General features: G+C 41.6%; 1 protein-coding gene across 17 annotated transcripts in view; it reads left to right on the top strand.

Annotated features, from left to right (window-relative positions):
• The window catches only part of TACC2 (transforming acidic coiled-coil containing protein 2), a 175,982-nt gene that overhangs the window by 24,993 nt on the left and 129,080 nt on the right, over positions 1-21,909 (top strand). For 5 of the 17 annotated variants that reach the window (XM_048506337.1, XM_048506332.1, XM_048506333.1 and 2 more), the window contains exons 1-2: positions 18,539-20,830; positions 21,720-21,830. In XM_048506337.1, the coding sequence (XP_048362294.1) occupies positions 18,573-20,830; positions 21,720-21,830 (2,369 nt within the window). In that variant the 5' untranslated portion in view covers positions 18,539-18,572. Of the gene's footprint in view, positions 1-5,870; positions 6,065-18,534; positions 20,831-21,719; positions 21,831-21,909 lie in introns of those variants that run through there. The other 12 variants (XM_048506327.1, XM_048506328.1, XM_048506342.1 and 9 more) reach the window with 10 other exon arrangements.

Here is a 21,909-nt window from a genome sequence, read left to right as displayed (position 1 = left end):
GAAAGGTTCATGAGAGAATGGACCTTGAACTGTGCAAACATAGAATCTCTTACACTGAAAGTTTTTCCTAAGCTCAGATTCTGAGACTTTAAGAGAGGCCCTTTCCGCACGGGCCAAAAACGACGGCCTGGGGGCGTAAAAATGCCGCCCCCAGGCCGCCGTTCGCACAGGCGGCGCTGCTGCAACGCAGCAGCGCCGACCTGACTGCGCTCCCCCTCCCCCAGGGCGGCGTCAGGCAGTCCTAAACAACAACCCTTTAAAGGGTTGTTGTTGAGGGGAAAGCATCTTCCCGGCGGCGTGGTGCGAACCGCGCCGCCGGGAACACGCTGTTTCCCCTTCCCTTTCCCATGTGCCTCTGGGTGTCGCCATCTCTGCTGGCCCTCCCTAGGTCCCTCCTCGCTGTCCCTCCCACCCCTGGAGGTGGGAGGGCAGCGCATGGGCTGGCAAGGAGGCCAGCAGGACGGCAATGGCACGAGAGGTACATGGGAAAGGGAAGGGGTAAGAGGATGCTCAGTGCTTGGAGCCGCCTGCAGATCAGCTCGCCGGGTTCTCTCCAGAGGCCATCCGCGTGATGCCTGCATGCGAGAGCGGCCCATTCAGCGCCACAAGGTGAATTCCTGCCGGGCGTGGGAGAGCCCGCCTGACGGCCGTGCGGAAATGGCCAGAGCTTAATTACATGTTTCCCCACCGAAGAGATGTGATGTACATATATATTTTTAAATTAGTTTTGGGTCCAGAACTATCTGCCTGTGTGTGTGTTGGGGGTGGGGGGGGTGTTCCATCCATAATGGCCATTCATATTTGTAAATAAGTAGAATGCTACAAGAAGCAGACTATTCTAGAAGCAGGAAGAATGGCTGGTGGATGGAAAGGTGAGAAGCAAGCAGAAATAAGAGAAGGTTTTCAGGAACGAGAAAGAGCAAATAGCGGTGGAGGGGAAATGTGATGCCGCCTTCACAAGTCCTTGCAGGTCCCTCACAAGCTGCACTGAACTTTTCATCTGTCAAGGGCAGGAACGTGGGGAGAGAGATCACTAAACCAAAATAATGGAAGGCAACAAGGTGTTGTGAATATAAATCATTAGTCATATTGTGTTTGCATCCCAATCACTGTTAAGCATGTGCTATGTACTTTTGAGCAAGGTTGGGTCAAAGCATACTTTATGTCTCTGAGAAGATTTAAGTGGCCACTGCTTCCTCTGCACTTGTTTGGAGGATAACAGTTTAAAGTTTTTAGAAGAAGCCATTGCAACAGACCAAAAGGTTATGACCACAAATGCTTCACAGAACATTACTTCCCTTGGGATTTAATTGTCCTGCAATTCTTGGATATGTTGGGATGTGTAAAACTGAATGTTTTCATTAAATGTTTTATGGTGGAATATATTTCAAGAGAATGGTTCACTCATTTCCAATGCCTTGCTGAACAGGTCAACTCAGAATCCCACTCAGGTATGTTCAGTGGACTTACTTCCTAGAAAGTATTATTAGGATTGCTCTGATGGTTTTCTTGTCTTACTGAGAACCCTCTTTTTGCTCTATTTAAATTGTGTCTCCCAAGGGACACAAACTGGATCCTTTAAATTTCACAACACACTCTGCAGTCTTCAGTGAATTCATAGAATGGTTCTGCCTATCTTTTGAAGTATATCCTACTAACCTTGAAGGCCTGTACTTCTGAGTATACATGCTTACGATCACTTGGCACATATCATCATTGCTTGGAGAGGGAAATGATAAGAAATCTTCAACAAAATCAGATTTTAAAAGCAGATTAAATTTGCTATGAGGATAAATTTGGCATAAATTTGGAATGACTGCCTCAGATACAATTAAACCCACTTATTTTTATTATCCAGGCTATTATGCGCACAATTAACTTTTCACTTGGTCCACTAAGCTGTATGTGTGGAATATTTGGCTGAAAAAAGCTGTGTGACCTTCTCTCTTTAGCCTTTAACAGCTAGCATGTGTTTATCCTCTCTCTTCGGCCAATTTGGCAGTTGCTTCTGAAATCTGATTCCTCCTGATGCCATGGGGATGACCTTTGGTCCATTTCCCAGCGTTCACCTGCAGTCAGATAGGTTCCTTCTAAGCTGCTTATGGCGGAAGTGGCTGTCTTGGAGCAAGTTCACTGATGATTCTAACAGACTTTGGGTTTTTCTGGTGGGTGAGTTTGTATATGCACATCAGAAAAGCACACTGGGAGATGTGATGACAATAAAAGGTAAGAAGAACAGTTTTCTTGTCTGACTTACTAAGATTTATTCCAGCACTCTGTCTCCCTGTAAACACAGAGTTATTAGGAATGGAAACTTCGGGTAACTCTTAAAAGCTGACTTTCAGCCAAACACAGAATGATGGCATGCTGCAATAAATGCCATAAAAGGCTATGTGTTTAATGAGAAAAGGACCACAGGAAGAAGATGGGGAAGAGGAATTAGATTCACTTGTGTCAGTCACGGGTGCTTGTTCATGTTCCCACCCATCCTTCGGGCTTTATAAGAGCAGCTTTTAAGGCCAAAAGCCTTTATATTTTTCAAGGGGTGCTTCATTTAACCGCTTGATATTCATCTGACAGACTTCAGACCTCTGGGAATGTTTGCAACTCAGCACTCTAACACAGTTGCTAGGGCTTAAATTTCCAAGAAAAACTTAAACTTTGGAAGGGGCAGCATGGATAATAATATGTACTACAAACTGATGGGTGTGCTCTTGAAAGGCATGTTTCATTCTTTTTGTCCTAGGATGTGTAATAGGTATTTGATAAGCTCAACTCACTTCATTCATTCATGATCAGACAGCTTTACTTGATACTTCAGTGTAAGAATTGGACAGCAGTATTCTTGTGCCAAAAAGCTGTAATTAAAGGCAAAGACAAATTATATAAAGCTTGTTTTTTTAAAAAATGCCAGATGATAATAACATTAATCTATTAAGTGCCGTCAGTCATAGTTTAAGGCAATCCAACAGGGGACTTCTGAGGCAAGTGAGGAGCAGAGGTGATTTGCCACTGCCTTTCTCTGCAGAGGCTTCCTTGGTGGTCTCCCCCTCCAAATACTGACCATCTTTAGCTTCTGTGATCTGACAAAATCAAGCTACGCCATTCTTTCTTCCTTCCCAAACTAGTATGAAAGCACTGTAAATTACTTTTCAATAACATAGCATAAACATTAGTTTAATCTTTATTTGCTACATTGCTGATTTTTATTTTAAGAAAACTGTTTTGAAATCATATATTAACTTAATTTTTTCTGTAGCATTAATGTTCTCAATTCACTTGTGAATCTTTAAAAGAAGAAAAATGAAGGGAGGGGTCATGATTCTTCAGATTCCTAGGTCATTACAGTTTTGTAATGTTCTCTACTGTGCCCGGTTTCTTCTGCCCAATGCAATAATAATAAGAAAAAAGTGTTGGCCTGTTTGTTCCTGAACATTTGTATACTTTAACCCCTGTTGTTACAGACTAGTTTCAAATGTAGGAACAAAATGGGTAAGCAATATTAACAGTCATTTCCAGTTTAAAATCTTTTACATATATGCTGTGTTGTAATCCATTATACAAAAAGGCAATATGTATGACACTTGCATCCCTTGGCGAAACAAAACTTCCATTGAATTTGTGTGATGTGGTTATAATGAATAATGTTGGAAATGGACTTGAGTTCGAAATAAATTCATCCAGGTTAGAAATCTGTGATTCTGTTACAAAATGAGTATGATTCGTTTTCGGCCCTAATCCAGAGGGCTCTGGCTGTCAAGAATGATGTTGTTCCTGCACCACCTCCAGAGGACTTCCAGGTGGTGCAGGGAGGCAGCAAATACCAGAAAATCTCTGGCTGCCTAAAAGCCCTCCATCAGATAAAACGGACTTATGCTACCCAAATGTCTGAGACCTGTGTTCTAGGCTTAAAAGCCAACTAAAGTTGGCTCCATCACCAGGAATACCCCTAGCTCACTCCCAACCAACACCGGCTGAAGATCTGGCAGCTGTGATTTCATATAATAATAATGATGATGCTCTTAAAATACAAAGTTCCTGGGGAGGCAGGGAGGCAGTTTGATCCTGAAGAATCCTATGTAATCTCACCTGCCATCCCAGGAACTGTTTTGCCTCCTTCCTCTTGGAAATGGTATCCTGATAACAAAACTTTGACTCTCTTTTTTCACCAGACCCAGAAATGTATTCCATACACACTCTGGGCTTGGCATAGCTTTGTTCATTCCTGATATCTTGTTTGCACACCACAATACAAATGACAGAGCTGATGAGCATGCGATATTGGGTCCTTCAGCCCTGGAAGTAGTTAAGTTGAAACAGCAAACAAGACTCCAGATACATGCACTGTTTTCTCCTGCACATCCATGCCCTTTTCCTTAGACTTCTGCCTAGTAGAATACTGCACCCTACACTATTATAATTAAATCAGATAAACTGCAGCCTGTGTGCAAATGTGTTTCTCACTTGTCCCATCACTATATTTTGGTGTACATACAATTTATGTTGTTTTTGAACAACAGATCTTCTTTGGAGTTTTCTTTTAATCCATTAAATTAAGTATTTTAGTAACATTGATAAGTATGCCATCTACTCAAGAAAGCATTTCATGAGCAGGGAAAGACTTCTTTCTATGAGCCTCTAAGTAAGGGCATAAGAAGCTTAGAAGTGATTTTTTGCCCTACTTCAACATTTTTCCTTATGATCATTTGTAGCTGAGCTCTTAATCTTCCAGTTGGTGCAAAATTAGGAGGCTTTACGTCTCAATTCAGAGGCTGCTGCAGCTGGGGACAGCTCCACTGAGAATATTCATTACTGTAATTATAAACAAAGCACAGGCAAAGAATTCTTTGGTGCCACAATGTCTTGGACACCCCTGGATGATGATGCCAAAGGGGCTTGACATCACTTGGAGAAAATGGCTGATTGGATTTTATGGCATTATACCCTCAAAAGTCGCTCCTCCCCCAAACTCTGGCCTCCTCAGGCTCTACCCCAGTAATCTCCAGGTATTTCCCAACTTGGAGCTGGCAACTCTATTAGGCTGACAGTGTGTAACCCCCATGCCCAGAATGGGTTGAACCAGTAAGGGGGTGGAGACTCAGAGCAGCAGAAAGGCTGCAGAGCTCTTTGGAGAAGACAAGGCTACCAGTCTCGGACCTTGATTTCTATAAGCCCTTAACACCTTGTTAAGGGTTTCTTTTTTTGTGGTTGTAATGGGTGAGAGTTCTCCTGGAAACCTTCATCATGTTGCATCCTGCTCATCAAGCCCTTGGAGTCTTCAGGAGCCAACCCACTTGCAAAGAAGAATTGGACTTGGCAGTATCAGTAGACTGTAACTAGAAGGACTTGAAATGCAACCTGAACAGGACCTTGAATTGTCATGTTAAATGGTGATGTTTAATGTTATTTGTAAAGAGAAGTAAACTGTTTTGTTTAAATTTGGTTCTTTGCAACTCCTTCCAAGTACTGCCCCACAGAACCCACAAGCTGAGGTTACAAGCGCACGACTTGGCCAGTGTAACCAGCAAATTTCATAGTGGAGTGGGTTTTCCTGGGTTTTCAAGATCCAATTCCAATATTAGGGGAGGGGCTGTAACTCAGTGGAAGAGCCTCTGCTTTATATGCATAAGGACCTAGGTTCAATTCCTGGCATCTCCAGTTAAAAGGACAAGGTGGTAGGTGATGTGAAAAACCTCTCCTTTGGACCCTGGAGATCCACTGCTGTCTGAGTAGACAATACTGACTTTGATGACCCAAGAGTCTGGTTCAGTGTAAAGCAGCTTCATGCGTTCTAATTGCTACTCCGCACCGGTATAGCATTCTTAACTTCCACACCACTTTAATTGTACGCCTTTCTCTTTGCCTTCTAGGATCTTCCTCCAGTTTCTGTTCCAGAAACAGATCAACCAACTGGTAATGAAAGAGAAATAAAAAAGAAAAAACCGAGGAAAAGGAATGCAAACAGAGCTAGTGAACAAAACAACTTGGATCTCTCACCTGTAGATTCTGCTGTTTTATCAGCTCTGCCAGATGACATATCTGCCTCTGCTGTACAAGATGCAAGGTAGGAACTGAATGTGGTTATAAATTGCGAATGAAAGAATGCATGCAATGAAGTAGACTGTTAGTCAAAGGTATTTGTGTTACGGTGACACACTTGCCAATGTAAATTGAAAATCTCTGACTACTTCCACTAACCACTCTGTTACTGCAGCTAGTTGAGGGAAAGATCAGTTTTTAAAACATCATTTTAATACATGCTTGCAGTGAAGTAAGAATTCTTCTAATTTTAGTGCATAAGAGAACTAGAATGTGATTGTTCTGGATTAAAACCAAGTATGATGTCCTTTTGTATGTAGTATTTATCTTGGGGTGCTATTATCATTTCTCACAGCTGCTGCATAACTTTGGAACTTATCCCAGATAGGCTACTAATTAAAGGCAAAGCTACACATTCTGTTCTGGGGGAGGGGCGGGGAACATTCTCTTTCTTTTAAAACACTCAGGCTTCTGTTGAACTAGTGAAGGCAAGAATGGCTTTTTAACTCTATTGCGTTGTGCCATTTTCCCACTGAAACTGTCCCTACCCACTACCTGCTTCAACCCTTGTCATTTCCCCCAAAGATATAACAGGGAAGGGTGCTATTCCCCATGGGCAAATGAAATGAGGAGAAAGTGTAAAGAGGGCCTTTGTCTATATATACTAGCTTTCCACTTCATATAGGAGGTTCAGTGGCTACATTATGTAAAAAATAAGTTCCCCCAACATATCACGGAACTACACATAATGTACAGTCTCACCCTTTAGGAGTCCTCCTGCCCTGCTACAATTCGCGTTAAGCTGTTTTGTTTTAACCTACTCTGCTCTAGAATTTACCTTTGACAGCATCACTAGGCTTCATCACTAGGTGTTTGGCAGTAGTAGTGAAGGTAAAGTTGCTTAAGTGGTGCATAATAAGACTTATGTGATCACCCTGAGGCATGCTTGTAAGGTGAGGGGTTGATTATCAGACCAGATGTAAAATTGAATAAAGTTGGCCCTTTAGTTAGCCCACATAAAAGTGCTGGCTTTTGCATCCTCCTGCAGTGTGCAGTTTCACCCTCTAGCCAGTATGTTTTGAAATATATCACATCTGCATTCATGTAGTTACCCCGGTCTTTGGCTTCTGTGGCAGCAAAAGTCAAAAGACTCATAGGCCAATTATGCACAAGGTGTTTGCTGCATGGTGGAGGCGAATGTCTGTCACGGCAAGATTGCTCATACAGATACTTTTTCCTTTAGCCCCCTCTCACTTTCCACTCTCTCAAGGGCAAGCAAATTTCCTTATAGCATGATTTTGCTTTTGCTTTGGTGCCAGAGCAGGACAGATTTGCCAGGGGGCACCACATTGCCCTAGTCCTCTTCCCTCTGCCCACAGTCCATCCACCTAGTTTTACCCCTCCCCCATGCTTCTTTGCACACTTCCCCCTCGCCCTCCTCCCTGTTGCCAAGTTCTTCCTGCTTCTTGTCCTTCCATATCATTTCTATCGCCCATGGCCTCCCTGCCTCTGCATATCCTTAGATTTTTAGATTTAAAAAAATTAAATAAACTATATTGATAAATCGATTCTAACACTAACAAAATGTAAAAATAATAAGACTAGTCAATCAGTTTGCCCCTTCATTTGATCAACAAACTGGGATGTCTCCATCCTCATAGTTTTATACAAAAGCAATTAGTGATTCCAGACCCGTTGGTCTTAATATTTGGGTTTATAGCACATTCGAAGATGGACGATTGTGAGCCTCAGGAGCTTAGAAAACAGCAGTTCAGGTTGTCCTTTTGCAGTTTGCAGTTGTATGCCACCATTAGTCCCCCCTCACTTCACGCCATAAAAGATAATCAGTGTTCGGTCAGAGTGAACAGATGCTGTATTCGAGACTTTTCTTTAATGGTTTGCCTTTTTAATGTCAGTATATCGATTTATCGATAGATTGATATATCAACCTATTAATAAGATTAAATATACAAATTAAAGATTATATTAAAAAAATTAAAGCAAACAAATGCACAATAGAGAACCCGCGAAACATTGCCCCCTAGACTCAAGCAAAAAGCCAGCTGATGGGTAATTCTTTTTGAAGTCCCGGAAACCTCGCCATGCATAATCGGCCATAGGCTTGGACCCTTGCCTGATTCCCTTTGTATGCAGCTTTCTTCAGTCATGGGGCCTGTAATCTCCTTACACAGTATTCTTAGTGGTTGAAAGTGATCCCTCCTTTTGCTTTTTCCACAAAAAATGATTGGTTGGACATATTCTAGCAAACGTTTAGTGTGCTTACCATTCCTTTTGTTTTTTAACTGTATGAATAATAAATGATATTGAGCCTTTTGTTAGTCTTGCATCTAAATTAATGGAATATCAACCAAAACACTATAAGTAATAATATTCTGAGAACACTCTGTTTCATGCTAATTCACTTTACTAATTTTACTGTGCAATACAAGGTGGGAGGCTGAAGCTGCATTGAAAGCATTAGGAGCCTTATGCTAACATCCATGCCCACTGTGCCACCCAGGATGGTATGGATGCTGGCATTGGGCCACTTACCTTGGTGCTGTGCTACTGTGTGACTGCCAAATCCAGAAGCTGGCCCCTACGGCAGCAGACCTATGCCACAATTCCCATGCCGGCATTTGGGGCGGGGGGAGGCATTCAGGAGCATTCCTAGAGGTGGAGCCAACGTTAGTTAGCTCACAGTTTATTTTCAGACTGGGAATGCCACCTCCCAATTGCGCAGACTTAGAAATGGCACTGAAAAATGTGGCATGAGTCACTTTATGTTATGGGCTTTCCTGGGAGATTAAAGGTTTTCCCCTTCTCCCCTGGCACCTGTGCTGCCAATTGCCTCTTTGGAGGCAGTGCAGAAGCTATCTCTGACCGCCACTCCATCACCCCCTCACCTTTTGATTGGGTTGTTAAAGTTATTTTCTTGACGTGAGTGCATGTGTATTTGTTTCTCTTTTCCTGTACCTTTCCTGACAGTGGGAGCTGGCCTGTGGTGTCTGATTGGAGGGAAAACGAGTCCTTCCAACCTCCTTCCCCAAATAATCTTCTTTTTGTTGGGCTTGATGTAAAAGAAGACTCAGGGTCTCATATCTCAGTGATAAGCAGGTACAGAATGGCAATGTGAGCAACAATAGATTAGAAGACCAAGTGTGGGCTTTTGTTGTTGGCATGAGGAAACACATTTGTTCATTCTGTATGTATCAAGCATATTAATAATGATTGCGCCTGGCTCCTAAGAAAGCACAACTATGGCAAAGTAAGCTTGTTTTGGCTTTTAAGACATTGCATATCATTTAATGCTGTTGATTGAGTTTGAGTTCTGGATAACAGAGGATAGCTTGGATGGGTTGTGCATGTTTCTAAAGCCTCACTGCTTAATGTCTTGATGCTAATTGCATGATGTCCATCTTGGTTCAATACATGCAAACTGCATGAATATATATAATGACTTCAGCTTCAAAACAAGCCAGGGGTATAAGAACATTTGAAACATCTAGCCAGATCTAACTAGATTTTTGAGTCTGAACATTATGGTGGCCAACATCCAATAAATCCTGGCCCACATCCTGCATTGTTCATATGAATTTAAAAAATATGGATGACTTCTGCACAGACAAAACTATGCCACAGCATATTGTCTGAACCCCCCAAAATAAGGTAGTGTTTTAGTACCACACAGTTGCTAGCTACCATTTTAGTTTCTCTTCCATAGACAGTTTTGTAGTTTAAGTTGCTTCATTATTTTCAGCAAAATGGATTCAACTTGACAAATGTTTCATACTTCTGTAGAAATATTATAGGTGAATCATCAACCTTATTATTTTATGCTAAGGTCAGAAAATATTGTTTTTCAAAACTAAGACGCGTGTTCAGTTTTTGCATCTGTGAATTATGCTCCTGTTTCCCTAAGAAAACCTCTGGTGTCGTCTAGCAGTGTGATACAGTGGTGTGATACCCTATCAACTTTCAGGGAATAGCACCATTGGTGTGCTTTCTGTGGAAACTCATGCTTCCTGTGGTCACAAGCTGATCAGAGCTAATCTTATTCATCCTCTGAGATCTGTCTTAAATCCCAGTTTCAAGTAGCACAGCTGAAAGCTGCTTCAGAAGTTGTACGTTCCCTGGGCTGAAATGTTTGCCATGTAGGCAATTGCGTATAATTTGAAGCAGCTTTGAGAAAAAAGTAATTTGTGACAGACCGTGTAAGTATCCGGCATGCAGAAGTAGCAAGTGTATGATTGAGTTGCTTTAATGTCACAGCAGAACGAGACAGTCTGAAGGGTTTGTGACTGCAATTGAATTAACTGTTCAGATGCTATAAAGGGGACAAGACAAGGATAAGGACCTGGGGAAAGGAAGAGTTAAAAGATGTAAATGCCAAGGAACAGAAGAGGAAGGCCTTGAGTAGCAGAGAGGAAAGAGAATTAGAAACTTAGAAAGAAGGGAAGGGAAAGGAAAGGAAAGGAAAGGAAAGGAAAGGAAAGGAAAGGAAAGGAAAGGAAAGGAAAGGAAAGGAAAGGAAAGGAAAGGAAGGCAGACCGGAAGAACAGGCTAAAAAGAGACAAAACCAGGGATAAACCAAGGGTCCAAAAGAGAACTGTACATGGCCAGGAGCGTCACAGATGAAGAGAGGTTAACTTTACACATTGATTTGAAATAGCTAGCCAGATTTGTTACTGCAGGCCTTCCCCCCCCTTCAAATGTCTCCAGAAATCAGGGACAACAATTTCCTCCTCCAAACAACTTATATTTTTCCATGGTGATTCTTCATGAAGATAAATATAAATCATTTTATCCATGTCAGAATGAACAATCTATTATTATTATTATAGATAATCTTTTCAATATCAGCCTTGAGTGCAAGTTGTATATATTTTTGTATAACACATGAAGCTGTGAGCTGTGATCCAGCAGCCAGGAATTTCTGGGTCTCTGCTATGGAACAGCTTTTGCTTGAGGTTATTTGACTTCTGTAACTTGACAGTGGAATCTGTCTTTTTGCAGTTTTTGGGATCTTAGCCAGGATAGACAATGGGACTTCTTGCTTTTTTCATATTTGGGCGGAAGGTTTAATAGTGAAACACTGCTATAGGCTTGTTTCCATTACTTCAGATTCACTGAAGAGTAAGAAATGTAGCTAAATTTGCTGAGGCAGAACCAACAACCACCTGTTGTGTACATATCCAGGATAGCCTTTGTTTGTAGAGTCAAACTGAAGTTCTGAAACTCTCTTCCTAAGTCCTGCTCATTTAATTTGTATGAGTAAGATGATCAAATGTCCAAAAGAAGTATGAAGGAATATTAAGTGTGCTGTAATTAATGTATGAGGCTAAAACCACTCAACACATAGAGTTCCCTCCTTCCCCAATGAAAATCTCCTGTTGTAAATTAGCCTGCTAATTTAGCCCTATCAAATAACTATCAGCATGGGACAAGGCAGATAATGAATTCATATTCAAGAAAATGTCACCACTACATTTCTACATGTAGATTCTGTATGTAGTTCTCACTGTTGTTGTGAATGTGGACGCATTCACAGCTGCAATGAAGCATCCACACAATGGTTTTCCTGTACTTTCCTTACCTAACTCTCTCGCAGTGACTATTTGCCCCCATTTAAAAACAAATCAGGAATTACTAGCTATAGAAATATAATAGTCTGTTCCCATGAGCTATTGCCATGCTCCCGGTGTTCATCCTTTTTAAAAAGCAGGTGATTAGTTCTTTTCATAAGGAGAAAAACGCAAACTGCACATTTCCTCTTATAATTCTGTTAATGTAAAAAAATGAAAGTGAGGAACTAGTAGATCGCAGCAATAAATAGTGCAACATTATTATAGCAATTTACTAAGTACCAGTTGAAAGAAAAAAATCTGCTGGTGTATGGAGAAGGAAGTGATACTGATGTGGGCAGAGCCTTCAGAAAAATACACCACCCCATTCACAAGGCATCCAAAAGGGCTTTAAAGGAGATCTTACCAAAACCACAGTAACAAAGCTGGGCTGTTGCCACATGAGGGATTTTTTTTTCTGTGGTGGTTGTGTTGCCATTGTGATTGTTGACATATTTGGCACTTACAGCTGTGATTCCAGGAAGCAGAAGATAATCTGTTTTTTTCACCATTATTAGCCATTTTTTTCCTTTCAGTTCAGATGCACGTTGTGGGTATTCTCCGCTTGCCATCATCATGATTCTTCATCCACCCTTATTTTTTGTAACAAGATTCTGTGCCCCTTTTAAGAAAATATCATGTGCACTAGCTCACTTGCAGTGCAGATTCCCCCCTTTCCCCGGTCTCACAGCAGTATAGAATCCCAGTTTGCTGGGGGGAAACCAAACTCTGGTTTTCCCAGATCTTTGAATTTGATGTTGTAGTGAATTGAAATGTTCCCATCCAGAGATCTGTTAATCACATGCCACATGAAAGGGGAGGAAGGAAGCAGGAAGGAGCAGGCATTCACACACAAGAACACTTTGCATCCATGCCCATCAAGGCCAAACGGAAGTTTGTTGTCATCTGTGAATGCAGCCAGTTCTCCAAAGAAGGAAAATTAAGACAGTCAAAAAGCCTGGAAGAGATCACTAGTTCCAACTCCAAGGCTTATTGATTAAAATATGAATTGAGTCATTAGGCAGTGTCAGCTTTTGGTTCTTGGTATGACGTCATCCTCCCTAAGGGGAGAGATCAGTTGGTAGCGAAGCCCCCACATTTTCCTAGTCCAGATTCTGCAACTCTTGGGTTGAAGAGACAGAGGCTGTGTGAGCTCTTACCATGTGTACTGAACCCACCCCTGCTTTTCTCATATTCTCCTTATAAGTCTTAGAAAACGCTTCTGTACTAGGGTTGCCAACTTCTAGCTGAGGCCTGGAGATCTCCCAGAATTACAACTGTTCTCTGAGTGACTAAGATCAGTTCCCCTGGAGAAATGGCTGCTTTGACTGTATGGCATTATACCTGCTGAGCTCCTTCTCCCCAAACCTGCTATCCCAAACTCTGGGCAACCCTGGTATTATGTGATCCCCTGGGATATCTTTCCCCCTTCTAGCATAACCACCTCTTTGCATAACACACACACATTTGTATACAAAAATCTGTGCAGTATTTTAAAAAGAACATATGCATGAGGGAAGATTTGTCCAACCTATGGCCCTCCAGATGTTCATAGTCCATGAACATCTGGAGGTCCATAGGTTGGACACACCTCATTTAGTATTTACTGCATGGCCTGTGGAGAGCCACTTCCGCAATTCCATCGATCAAAATGGTCACATTTGCTTCTATTCCTGGCATGAGGCGTTGCAGAGGGACCTGCAACGTACCTATTCCTCTGGTGGTATATGTTCAAGGGGAAAACCAAAAGCCAACCAAAAGGCCCATTAGTCAAAGGCCCATTAGTGAAAACAATATTGGGGAACGGTGCTCAAAAGAACCATAGGTGGCATGTCAAAGAGCCACATGTGGCTCCTGAACCACCTGGTATCCCCGATGTAACTATTTTATGCAGCAAAAAGTGTTATGTCTTTGTTCTCATGAGGCATCTTTTAATTTGTTTATTGGATTTATATCCTGCCCTATCCCCACAGGGCTCAGGGTGGGTCACAGCATAAAATCAATTATAGACTCATTAAAATTATTAAAACATAAATATCAGCACAATATTAAAACAATTAAACAATTAAAACAAGAACACGTTCAACACCAGGCTGTTAATAGATGTCAAAAGCCGAAGGCAATGTCTAATAAAGTATTAATAAATGACTTAATACATAATGGCATCGGAAAGGTAACAAGTGTATGCCGCTGCAAAGTACTTGGCTCATTGTGCTATATGTTCACTGTTCAAATGCCAAGTACAAGAATTCACTGATCCTCCTTAACAAGTAGTTAGAGCTGTCTTCATTACTAGATGCTGAATGCATTCCATCAGAAATATATTGTTAACCTGTCACTTGCTTAACAATCACCCTGTTTACTGTTCTAGGAAAGGAGGGGAAACAGGAGGGTTCTTTGCATTTGCCAACATCAGGTTGTAAAATTCCTGGTGATTTGGGGCTGGCTCCTGGGCTTGGGAAGGGAGGAAATTCAGCAGGGTATAATGCAACAGAGTTTACCCTTCACAGCAGCCATTTTCTTCTGGGGAACTGATCTGTGTAGTCTGGAGATCAGCTGTAATTCTGGGACATTCCCAAACCCTACTTGGAGGTCAGCAACTCTAGGGTTCTTGCATTTCTGATATGGTGGGCTTCAGCTGTACAGATCTGATCATCTAGGAAGAGTTCCTTAAAGGGAGCAACCAATTCAGATGTAGTAGCAACTTGGGAGTCCATGTTCATTCCCAGAGAAACTGTTGCACAGTGATGGCAGATGAGAAAGCAAGGCTGGAGAGTCTGGAAGTTAGAGAAGGCTCAGACAGCAGCAACAGATTGGGGATGGTGTGAGAAGGTAAGCAGGAGCATTAGAGGTCTGGGAAGAGGTTTAAAACTCAGTTATGGAAATGGTGTTGAGTAAGGATGTCTTTCTTGCTATCCAACAAGACGCAGAGCCAAGCAGGAAGAATATGAGAAAGCTCTTAGCTCCAGAAGTTCCAATGGGATGTGGCACAGAAAAAAAAACCCACCTGGGATGTTCGTGGTTTATATGAACATCTTGTGGCCCAATCTATGTTTACTCAAAAATGGATGTATCACTGACCTCAGTGACATTTTACCCCAGAACAGTATGGGGTAGAATCTTTAATTGCTTAATTTAGACACTTCTTAGTAAATGCTGAACCTCATAACCATTGTAAACCAGAAACAATCTGGTCAATCTGATTAAAAACTCAGTTATATTTTGTTATATTTTCCACATTCTGCATTTATACTCCTTCAGCATTTTCTACTGCCTAGAAGAGTGGATTTTTATTCTTTATTATTCTCAAGTCTGGAGTGAATGGAAAAGCATGTAACTATTGAATTGTATTTTTTTAAATTTTCTGTAGAATAAAAATCCACAGTCCTAATGTACTAGGCAGTAGAAAATGCTGAAGGAGTATATTTCCATGTAATGATTCTTTCTGTGTCATTACAAAATTTTTGCCTATGGTCTTTTGCCTTTTGAAAGCAGAAAGTCAGCACTGCAGTGCATGTTTTGCATGGCCATGAAACTTCTGTGATGTGAATTTCTTTTCTATTGTTCCACTTTTATTGCCCATTTCAAATAAATAACATTTCCATTGTTGGCAGCCATAGTAATGAAGGTCTCTGTAGCCACGTTGCTGAAGAATCAGCCAGTGCAAACCTACTTGCAGCATCTACAGAGGTGACGGCATCAGATAACATCCTGCATGAACGAGAAGAACAAGCCGGATCTGATTTCTTGGAATGGGCTGAAGAAACAAAAGACAGAAGTCAGTCTGTCTCAGTGCCTTTTGCAGAATGTGCTTCAGAAACTGCTGCAGGCAGTCTTGCAGGTAGTCAAGGGAAGTTGCCTGTGCTGGTATTTGGCCCAAACTTGGTGAATGACAAAGAAATTCGAACTGTTTCTGCTGCATCTATGGACAGTGACTCAGGAGCTGGCCAGAGTACTACCTCTCTTGCCAAACGGGACGAGGGAGATCCAGGTAATCCTTCAGATGCTGCTTGGATGCCAGAGGCTAGAGTTGCACAAACCAATTCAAGTGGATTAGAACCATTACAGCAGAGCGAACAACTACATGACAGAAGGGAAACATATGTCATCCCATTACCCAAGAGCAAAGGGGGAGATAAAATAGTCACTCAGGAGACCAGCTGCAGTGCAGAATTTTTGGAAGTGGGTCACGAGGAGGTAGCTGTAATGAAGCTATGTGGACAGAACACAGATGGCACAGACAGCCTGGTAATGGAAAAGGAATCTTTAATCCCAAATTATCCCACAACAGGAGGTTCAGACACTGAAGAATATGGAGCAGTTGCTGCCGGTCTGAGTTTTGTTGCATTTGCTGAAAATGGTGATAGATGTAATAAAGATGAAGCAACAAGCAAAGTGGGTGCGGCCTGCCAAGTTTTCCTTGAAAAGAACAAGGAGCAAATCACACCCTGCCCTGTTATTCCCAATTTGCCTGTTAACACTTCAGATCCATCTCTGATACCTGTAGCACAAGAAGATGATAGGTCTTCTCAGTCAGAAAATGAAGGTCCAGATAAAGCCATGAGTAAAGAACCAATAACTCTGTCAGTTGCTGCAAAAGAAAATCATTGTACAGGTTTTTTGGTGACTTCAGAGCCTTCCAGGGTGTTTTTTTGGCCTGAAGAATGTGATGAAAAAAAAGCATCTCAGCACACAGCGGAACCTGCTGGCAGCAATAAAGTAATGAAACCTGAATGTGAGAGTGGAGAGACTCTTACTGAGCTTGACCCAGAAAATCTTGCGTACATTATCAAGGAAGATTCTAAAACAGATCAAAGATTTTCACCAGAGGGAAGAAAAACAGATTTTACTGGCGAGAGCAAGCTTCCGGAGATCATTAAAAAAGAAAATACAGTACCTGAAGAAAACAAAGACATTTCTTTGGGAGGGGTTAGAAGTCAGGAAAGTTCCGTTTTAACAAGTCTTGTTATGCCTGAAGCGGTGAACAGTTTCCAAAAGACAAAGCTAATAGCTGATAATAACAAAAGCCAGGATAGTGCTGATGTTAACTGGGGTGATCACTTGACCTCTTTATTAAACAATTTAAAAAGTGATGCCAGTGACAAAGCTCTGGAAAAAAACTTCAGCTCAAAATACAATCTGAACGTACCTGAAGTTCATTCCCCTGGATTAAGTCAGGGATCAAAGATGGAGAAAACAGCCACATATGAGAAGCAGGGCAACAGCAGCTTCCTGCCTGCTGAAGCACTACATCTACAAGGAGCAAAACACACCGAGAGTTGTGATTTTTTAAACCTCAGCCCAGAAAACAGCTTACCAGCCTGTAAAATGGCCGAAAAAGTTTGCTTAGCAGATATGAACGGTTCACTTCTGGTGCAGTCTGAGAACAATACAATTAAGCAGAATAAATGTGACAGCTCCTGGGAGCACCCAACAGTTAAAAAAGCTGCATGGGAAACTGAAAGCAAAGCCATGCATGAACTATCCTCTGATGGCAGCCCAGCATTGGAAGGAAAAATATCCACTCTTGAGCATCAGGACTTACATGAATTGACAGAGATTGCTGAATGTGTTACACTGGAAAACACAAAGATCCAGGAAGACACGTCTCCTATAGAAAGCAAAAAACAAACAGACAGCAGTGATATTGGTAATGTATCTGTGCCTGTTGCTGAACTAAGCACTGTTGTGGATATTCAAAAAAGTCATGAAATGGGACAGGAGGAATACAGGACCAAACTGAAAAGTCAGGAAAATGATACTGTTTTAGCACAGGAACCTGAAAGCAAATTGGATTCTCCACAGCAACGTCAGCAGGAACAAGCGGCAGAAGAAAAGGACCAATGTACAAAAGAGGGTCGTTCTGGCCACCCACTTCTTGCTGCAAGTATTAAGGAGACTGGTCTCCAGCAACTGAAGTTGATTTCTGAAGACTTGTATGAGAGAAGCATGAGGGAGCTTGATTGTCCTCCAAAAGGAACTGACAGTGAAATGTTTTTAGAAGCTCTCCAGAGCAAAGATGTCCGACACACTGCTGTGGTTTCGATACCATCACCACAAGCAGAACAAGAAGAAAGTCTAGAATCACTTTCCTCTGTCTGCAGCAACCAACAACACATTTCCAGCTCAGGACTCAAAAATGACTCTAGTAACACAGTTACAGATCTTGATGAGCAAGAGCTGGAGAAGGTGTGTCCCAAAAAGGAGCACTCACTGGAATTAAACGAATGCAGCGACACTCTGCAGCAATGTGAAAATGAAATGAAAGTAGTTGTAGATATTCCTGCCCAACCCCAAACAGTACTTTGTGACCTGGAGACGAAAGCAAAAGCATATTTGCCAAATATTTCTAAAGCTTTGCAAGACTTGGTGCAAGATAGCAGTCTGCAAACCCTAACATACCTGAAGGATAGGAAAAGTTGTCTCAGCCAAGAAACTTTAGGCAAGTTTGAGCAGGATGATTCTAGTACGTTGACTTCAGACTCTGTTCCTGAAAAAGCTAAACTGGATGGTACATGTGCATCGGAATCTGTCATGAATGAGCAATTGGGTGTTTCATGCAGAACGGCAGGCGACAGTGATAAAATCAACATTGGTTTTGCAGCATGCCTGCCAGCAGCAGCACAGAACACTGACATTGCTAATGCTATGCCACAGATTCTGCCGCCAGACTCTGCTGATGCTGATTCTGACAGAAACAGACCTGAACATAACCTGCTTAGCAATCAGACAGAATCAGCAGAAGGACTTTCAGATACTGAAATCAAACACAATCTAAGTTTGGTTGATGCAATAATCCTGAACAATGATAATGGAAAAATGAGTTTGAAAAAGGACGTGACATTCACAGCTGATGAAATTGCAGGAATACAGGAGCGTCATCCTGTGGTACTACCTGAGCACACAGAAATGTCTTCCAGCATTACTTTGGATAAAACAGATAGTGTTCAGAAGACTGAGTTTCTACCTGGTGGCTCTGAAGCAGAAGTAACCGTTTTGCCTACATCCGCATTTTCATGTGAACAACACGTGGTGAGCCAACAACCGGCAGGCAGCTTGAATGATGGCATTGTGGGTGAGTTACAAAAACAGGAGCTGGAAATTGCAGCTTGCCAAAATATCTTTAGTGCTGGTCCTGATTTGCACATTGCTGCTGCTGCTGAAGCCATACAGGAGGGTGATAATTCTGCAGAGAAAAGCTCTACAGATCCAAGGAATTCTGGAGCCCCAAATTTAGATAGCATTCCTTCAGAGGAAGCCCCTGAACAAGTTTCCCAGTCAGACGAAAGTACCATGACTTTACAACACGCCACTGAGGCAGGACAATTGGAAGGAAGTTTGTCGCCGTTTAATTTCGAGAAGCTGCAAACGGAGATCTCTGCAATTAGAATGAAAGGAGCAAAAAGCGATGTCAGCTTCAAAGCCCAGCAATGTGACAGCTCAGTGGAATCGCTCTTTAACTTTTCAAGCTTAGAAGAGAGGCTTCTGAGTCTTTCATCTCTTGGTAAGCAAGCAGGCAGTAATGAGGGCACTGCAGCAAATATCACCTGTGCGGATGACAAGCAGAGGAAGGGGGTAGAAAATACACAGAATGAAGAAAAAGGCAGATGCGATTCCACAGAGAATTTTGCCACGCCCAAGACTGAAGCGGTTTTCCCCACGGATCCTGATGCTCCAACATCTAGGGCCTTGGGCACCGGCTTTTTTGATTTCAGGGAGCACATTAGCAAAATATTTGAGAAAACAGTTCAGAGTTCTCTGAGGGCAGAAGTACAACACCTTTTGGATGAAAATGTTGTCAGTCACAATGACAGCCGGGTAGTTAAAGAAATACCAGAATTTAAGCCAGTCTTGGAAGCCAGAGATGGAAGTACTAGAAACGGGGAACCTGAATGTGACCAGAAGATGGGAGGACATATGTTGGCTTTAAAAGCTAAGACGTCCAGAGGAGCTACTCAAGAGAAGATAGCTCAAGAAAAAAACCAACTCTTGACAAACACTCAGGACTCTTTGGAGGATTGTTTGTTTGGTGAAAAGTTCCTTGTCAAAGAACGTTGCTTAAGCGACACGTCATCTCTAGCAACTTTGCCAAATGTTCACAGAGAAAAGGATGGCTCGAAAATGAATAATAATAAGATGAAGATTGAGGAAAGTGAATGTGATAGTCCAGTGAGTAATGATAATGGTGATAATCTAGTAAACATGGAAACAGGAAAACTACAAGTTGCTAATTGTGGCGCAGGGACAGAGAATCTACTATCTTCTCTTGACAGTAACCTACCTGTAATGACTGCTGTCTCTTCAGAAGTTGTCCCAAAGAGTAATTTTGTTAGTACTACAGAGGCAGGTGATTTAATTAGCGTGTGTAATGCAGAACCAGGTTTGTCTGAAGAAGAGCCCATTATAGAACATTATGAAAACATATGCCACCACCTGATTCTAAGTAAAGATGAGGAAAAGGAAGAGAGTATTGTTAATTCTGGCAATGTGTCACCATTGCCATTTCTTCTAGATGTTCTTTGTGATCACAAAGTACAACCAGAACAATTCAGTACGTTTCCAGGTGAAAATGAAAAGAAATCTATCAGCTGTAATCTTCTGGATGAAAATTTGCACCAGGATAAAGAATCTACTATGCTGGATGTGCTAGGAAATGCAAAACACTTGCAGCTTTCTCAAGAGCAAGGACAGGGGACAGAAATACAACATCTTGTTGACTACTTAAAAAATGAAGTATGCTTTGATGAGTTTTTCCCAGGTGACTGTAAACCAGAACCTTGTAGTGTGAATAAGGAATGTGGTGAGGAAGCAAAAGACACCATGTTGAACGCAATTGAAGGACATATTTTTGTTGATGCCCCTAAAAAGGGTATTACAGAGATGTTATTCACTGACAGTGATTCGGCTTTGCAACCCAGCATTTGTGATCAAGAATCTGATGCAGAAAAGCATTCAGAAACCATTCACAGTGTGGAGCAAAATGTGTGTTTTAAGAGTATGGATGCCATTGTTCCTTCGGCAAATCAGCATGGAGAAAAGAACTGGACACAAGAGAGTTCCGTTGAGAATATCCAGGGCAAGAGGTCAGCTGCTTCATCCACACAACTGAAGCAAAACCTTCCCAGTGAACACCCAAGCATGACTACTGAAGGATTCCCAGCTGAGAGGTACTTATTTAAAATTAATAGTAAAATAAATTGTGCCAGTATATTGAAGTTAAATACTATGTAATAGGGGGTGAAATGGACAATCCTAAAGTTGCAATTTAAAGCAAGCAAATACAAATACAAAGACCTTTAATGGCATAAAGCAATTTAAAGCATAAAGTTGCAATCTAAATTGTAATTTATTTTCAGTAGAATGCAATATTAATTCAGGAAAATGTCTCTGTGTTGCTAGAGGAAGCACAGATATATTCTGAAACCTGTAAAGAGCTGAAGGCTCAGCAGTCCTCACTTATTTCTTGGATGTGACACTTATGTACAATACATAACTTACAATTGCCAGTCATAAATCAGATAGATCAACACTTCTGCAAGCTCTGTGAAGATACAGAGGTGGCTGTTGCTAAATACCTTAAAAGGTTGAACCATCAGTCTTTTATTCGGCTTATCCACACAGTGCACCTGTCAAACTGGATTACTCCAACTTGTCCTCTAAGGTTTGCTGTTGTTCTGAAATGCCCCACCGACTTAATACCTTATTATCCAATAACACCGAAGCAGTAGTTTCTATGACAGTTGGCTAAACGCAATTAGTTGCACTGCATTCAGACAGTGTTCAGTTGCGTAGAATTTTTAATTTGGGATTTGCATGTTTAAGATTTTTAAATTGCCTACAGAAGGAGGACCCAGGACATTAATAGTGTAGTCCTAAACAAAGTTACATTTTTCTCCAGTGAATATTCCAGTCTCATTCCCTTTTTTAAAAGCTATTTTCTATAAGTTTATTTTATCATTTATCAGGAAAAAAATTACATTAATAAATTTCAGTGCTATCCAGTGAGACCTCTTCTCCAGTAACTAATTGTGTCCCTGTTTTTTTCCATAACCTCAGCACTATTCCTGAGCTCTGTCACTCTCTCCTTGCTGCACCTGAGAAGGATGCTATAAAAGTAGCTGCCAAAGACACCTCAGATGAGGCGAGAGATGCCACAAGAGTAGAAAGGTACAGTGAAAAGTTTTTACTATGTTTTAGAGGATAGTACTTAATAATTCTTTCCAGGTGCATGACACTGAATTGGACA

Source organism: Sphaerodactylus townsendi, linkage group LG08, assembly GCF_021028975.2.
Source record: "Sphaerodactylus townsendi isolate TG3544 linkage group LG08, MPM_Stown_v2.3, whole genome shotgun sequence".
NCBI classification, from domain to species: domain Eukaryota; kingdom Metazoa; phylum Chordata; class Lepidosauria; order Squamata; family Sphaerodactylidae; genus Sphaerodactylus; species Sphaerodactylus townsendi.
The sequence above is the reverse complement of the archived record's forward strand: the minus strand, read 5'-3'. Positions and strand labels throughout refer to the sequence as shown.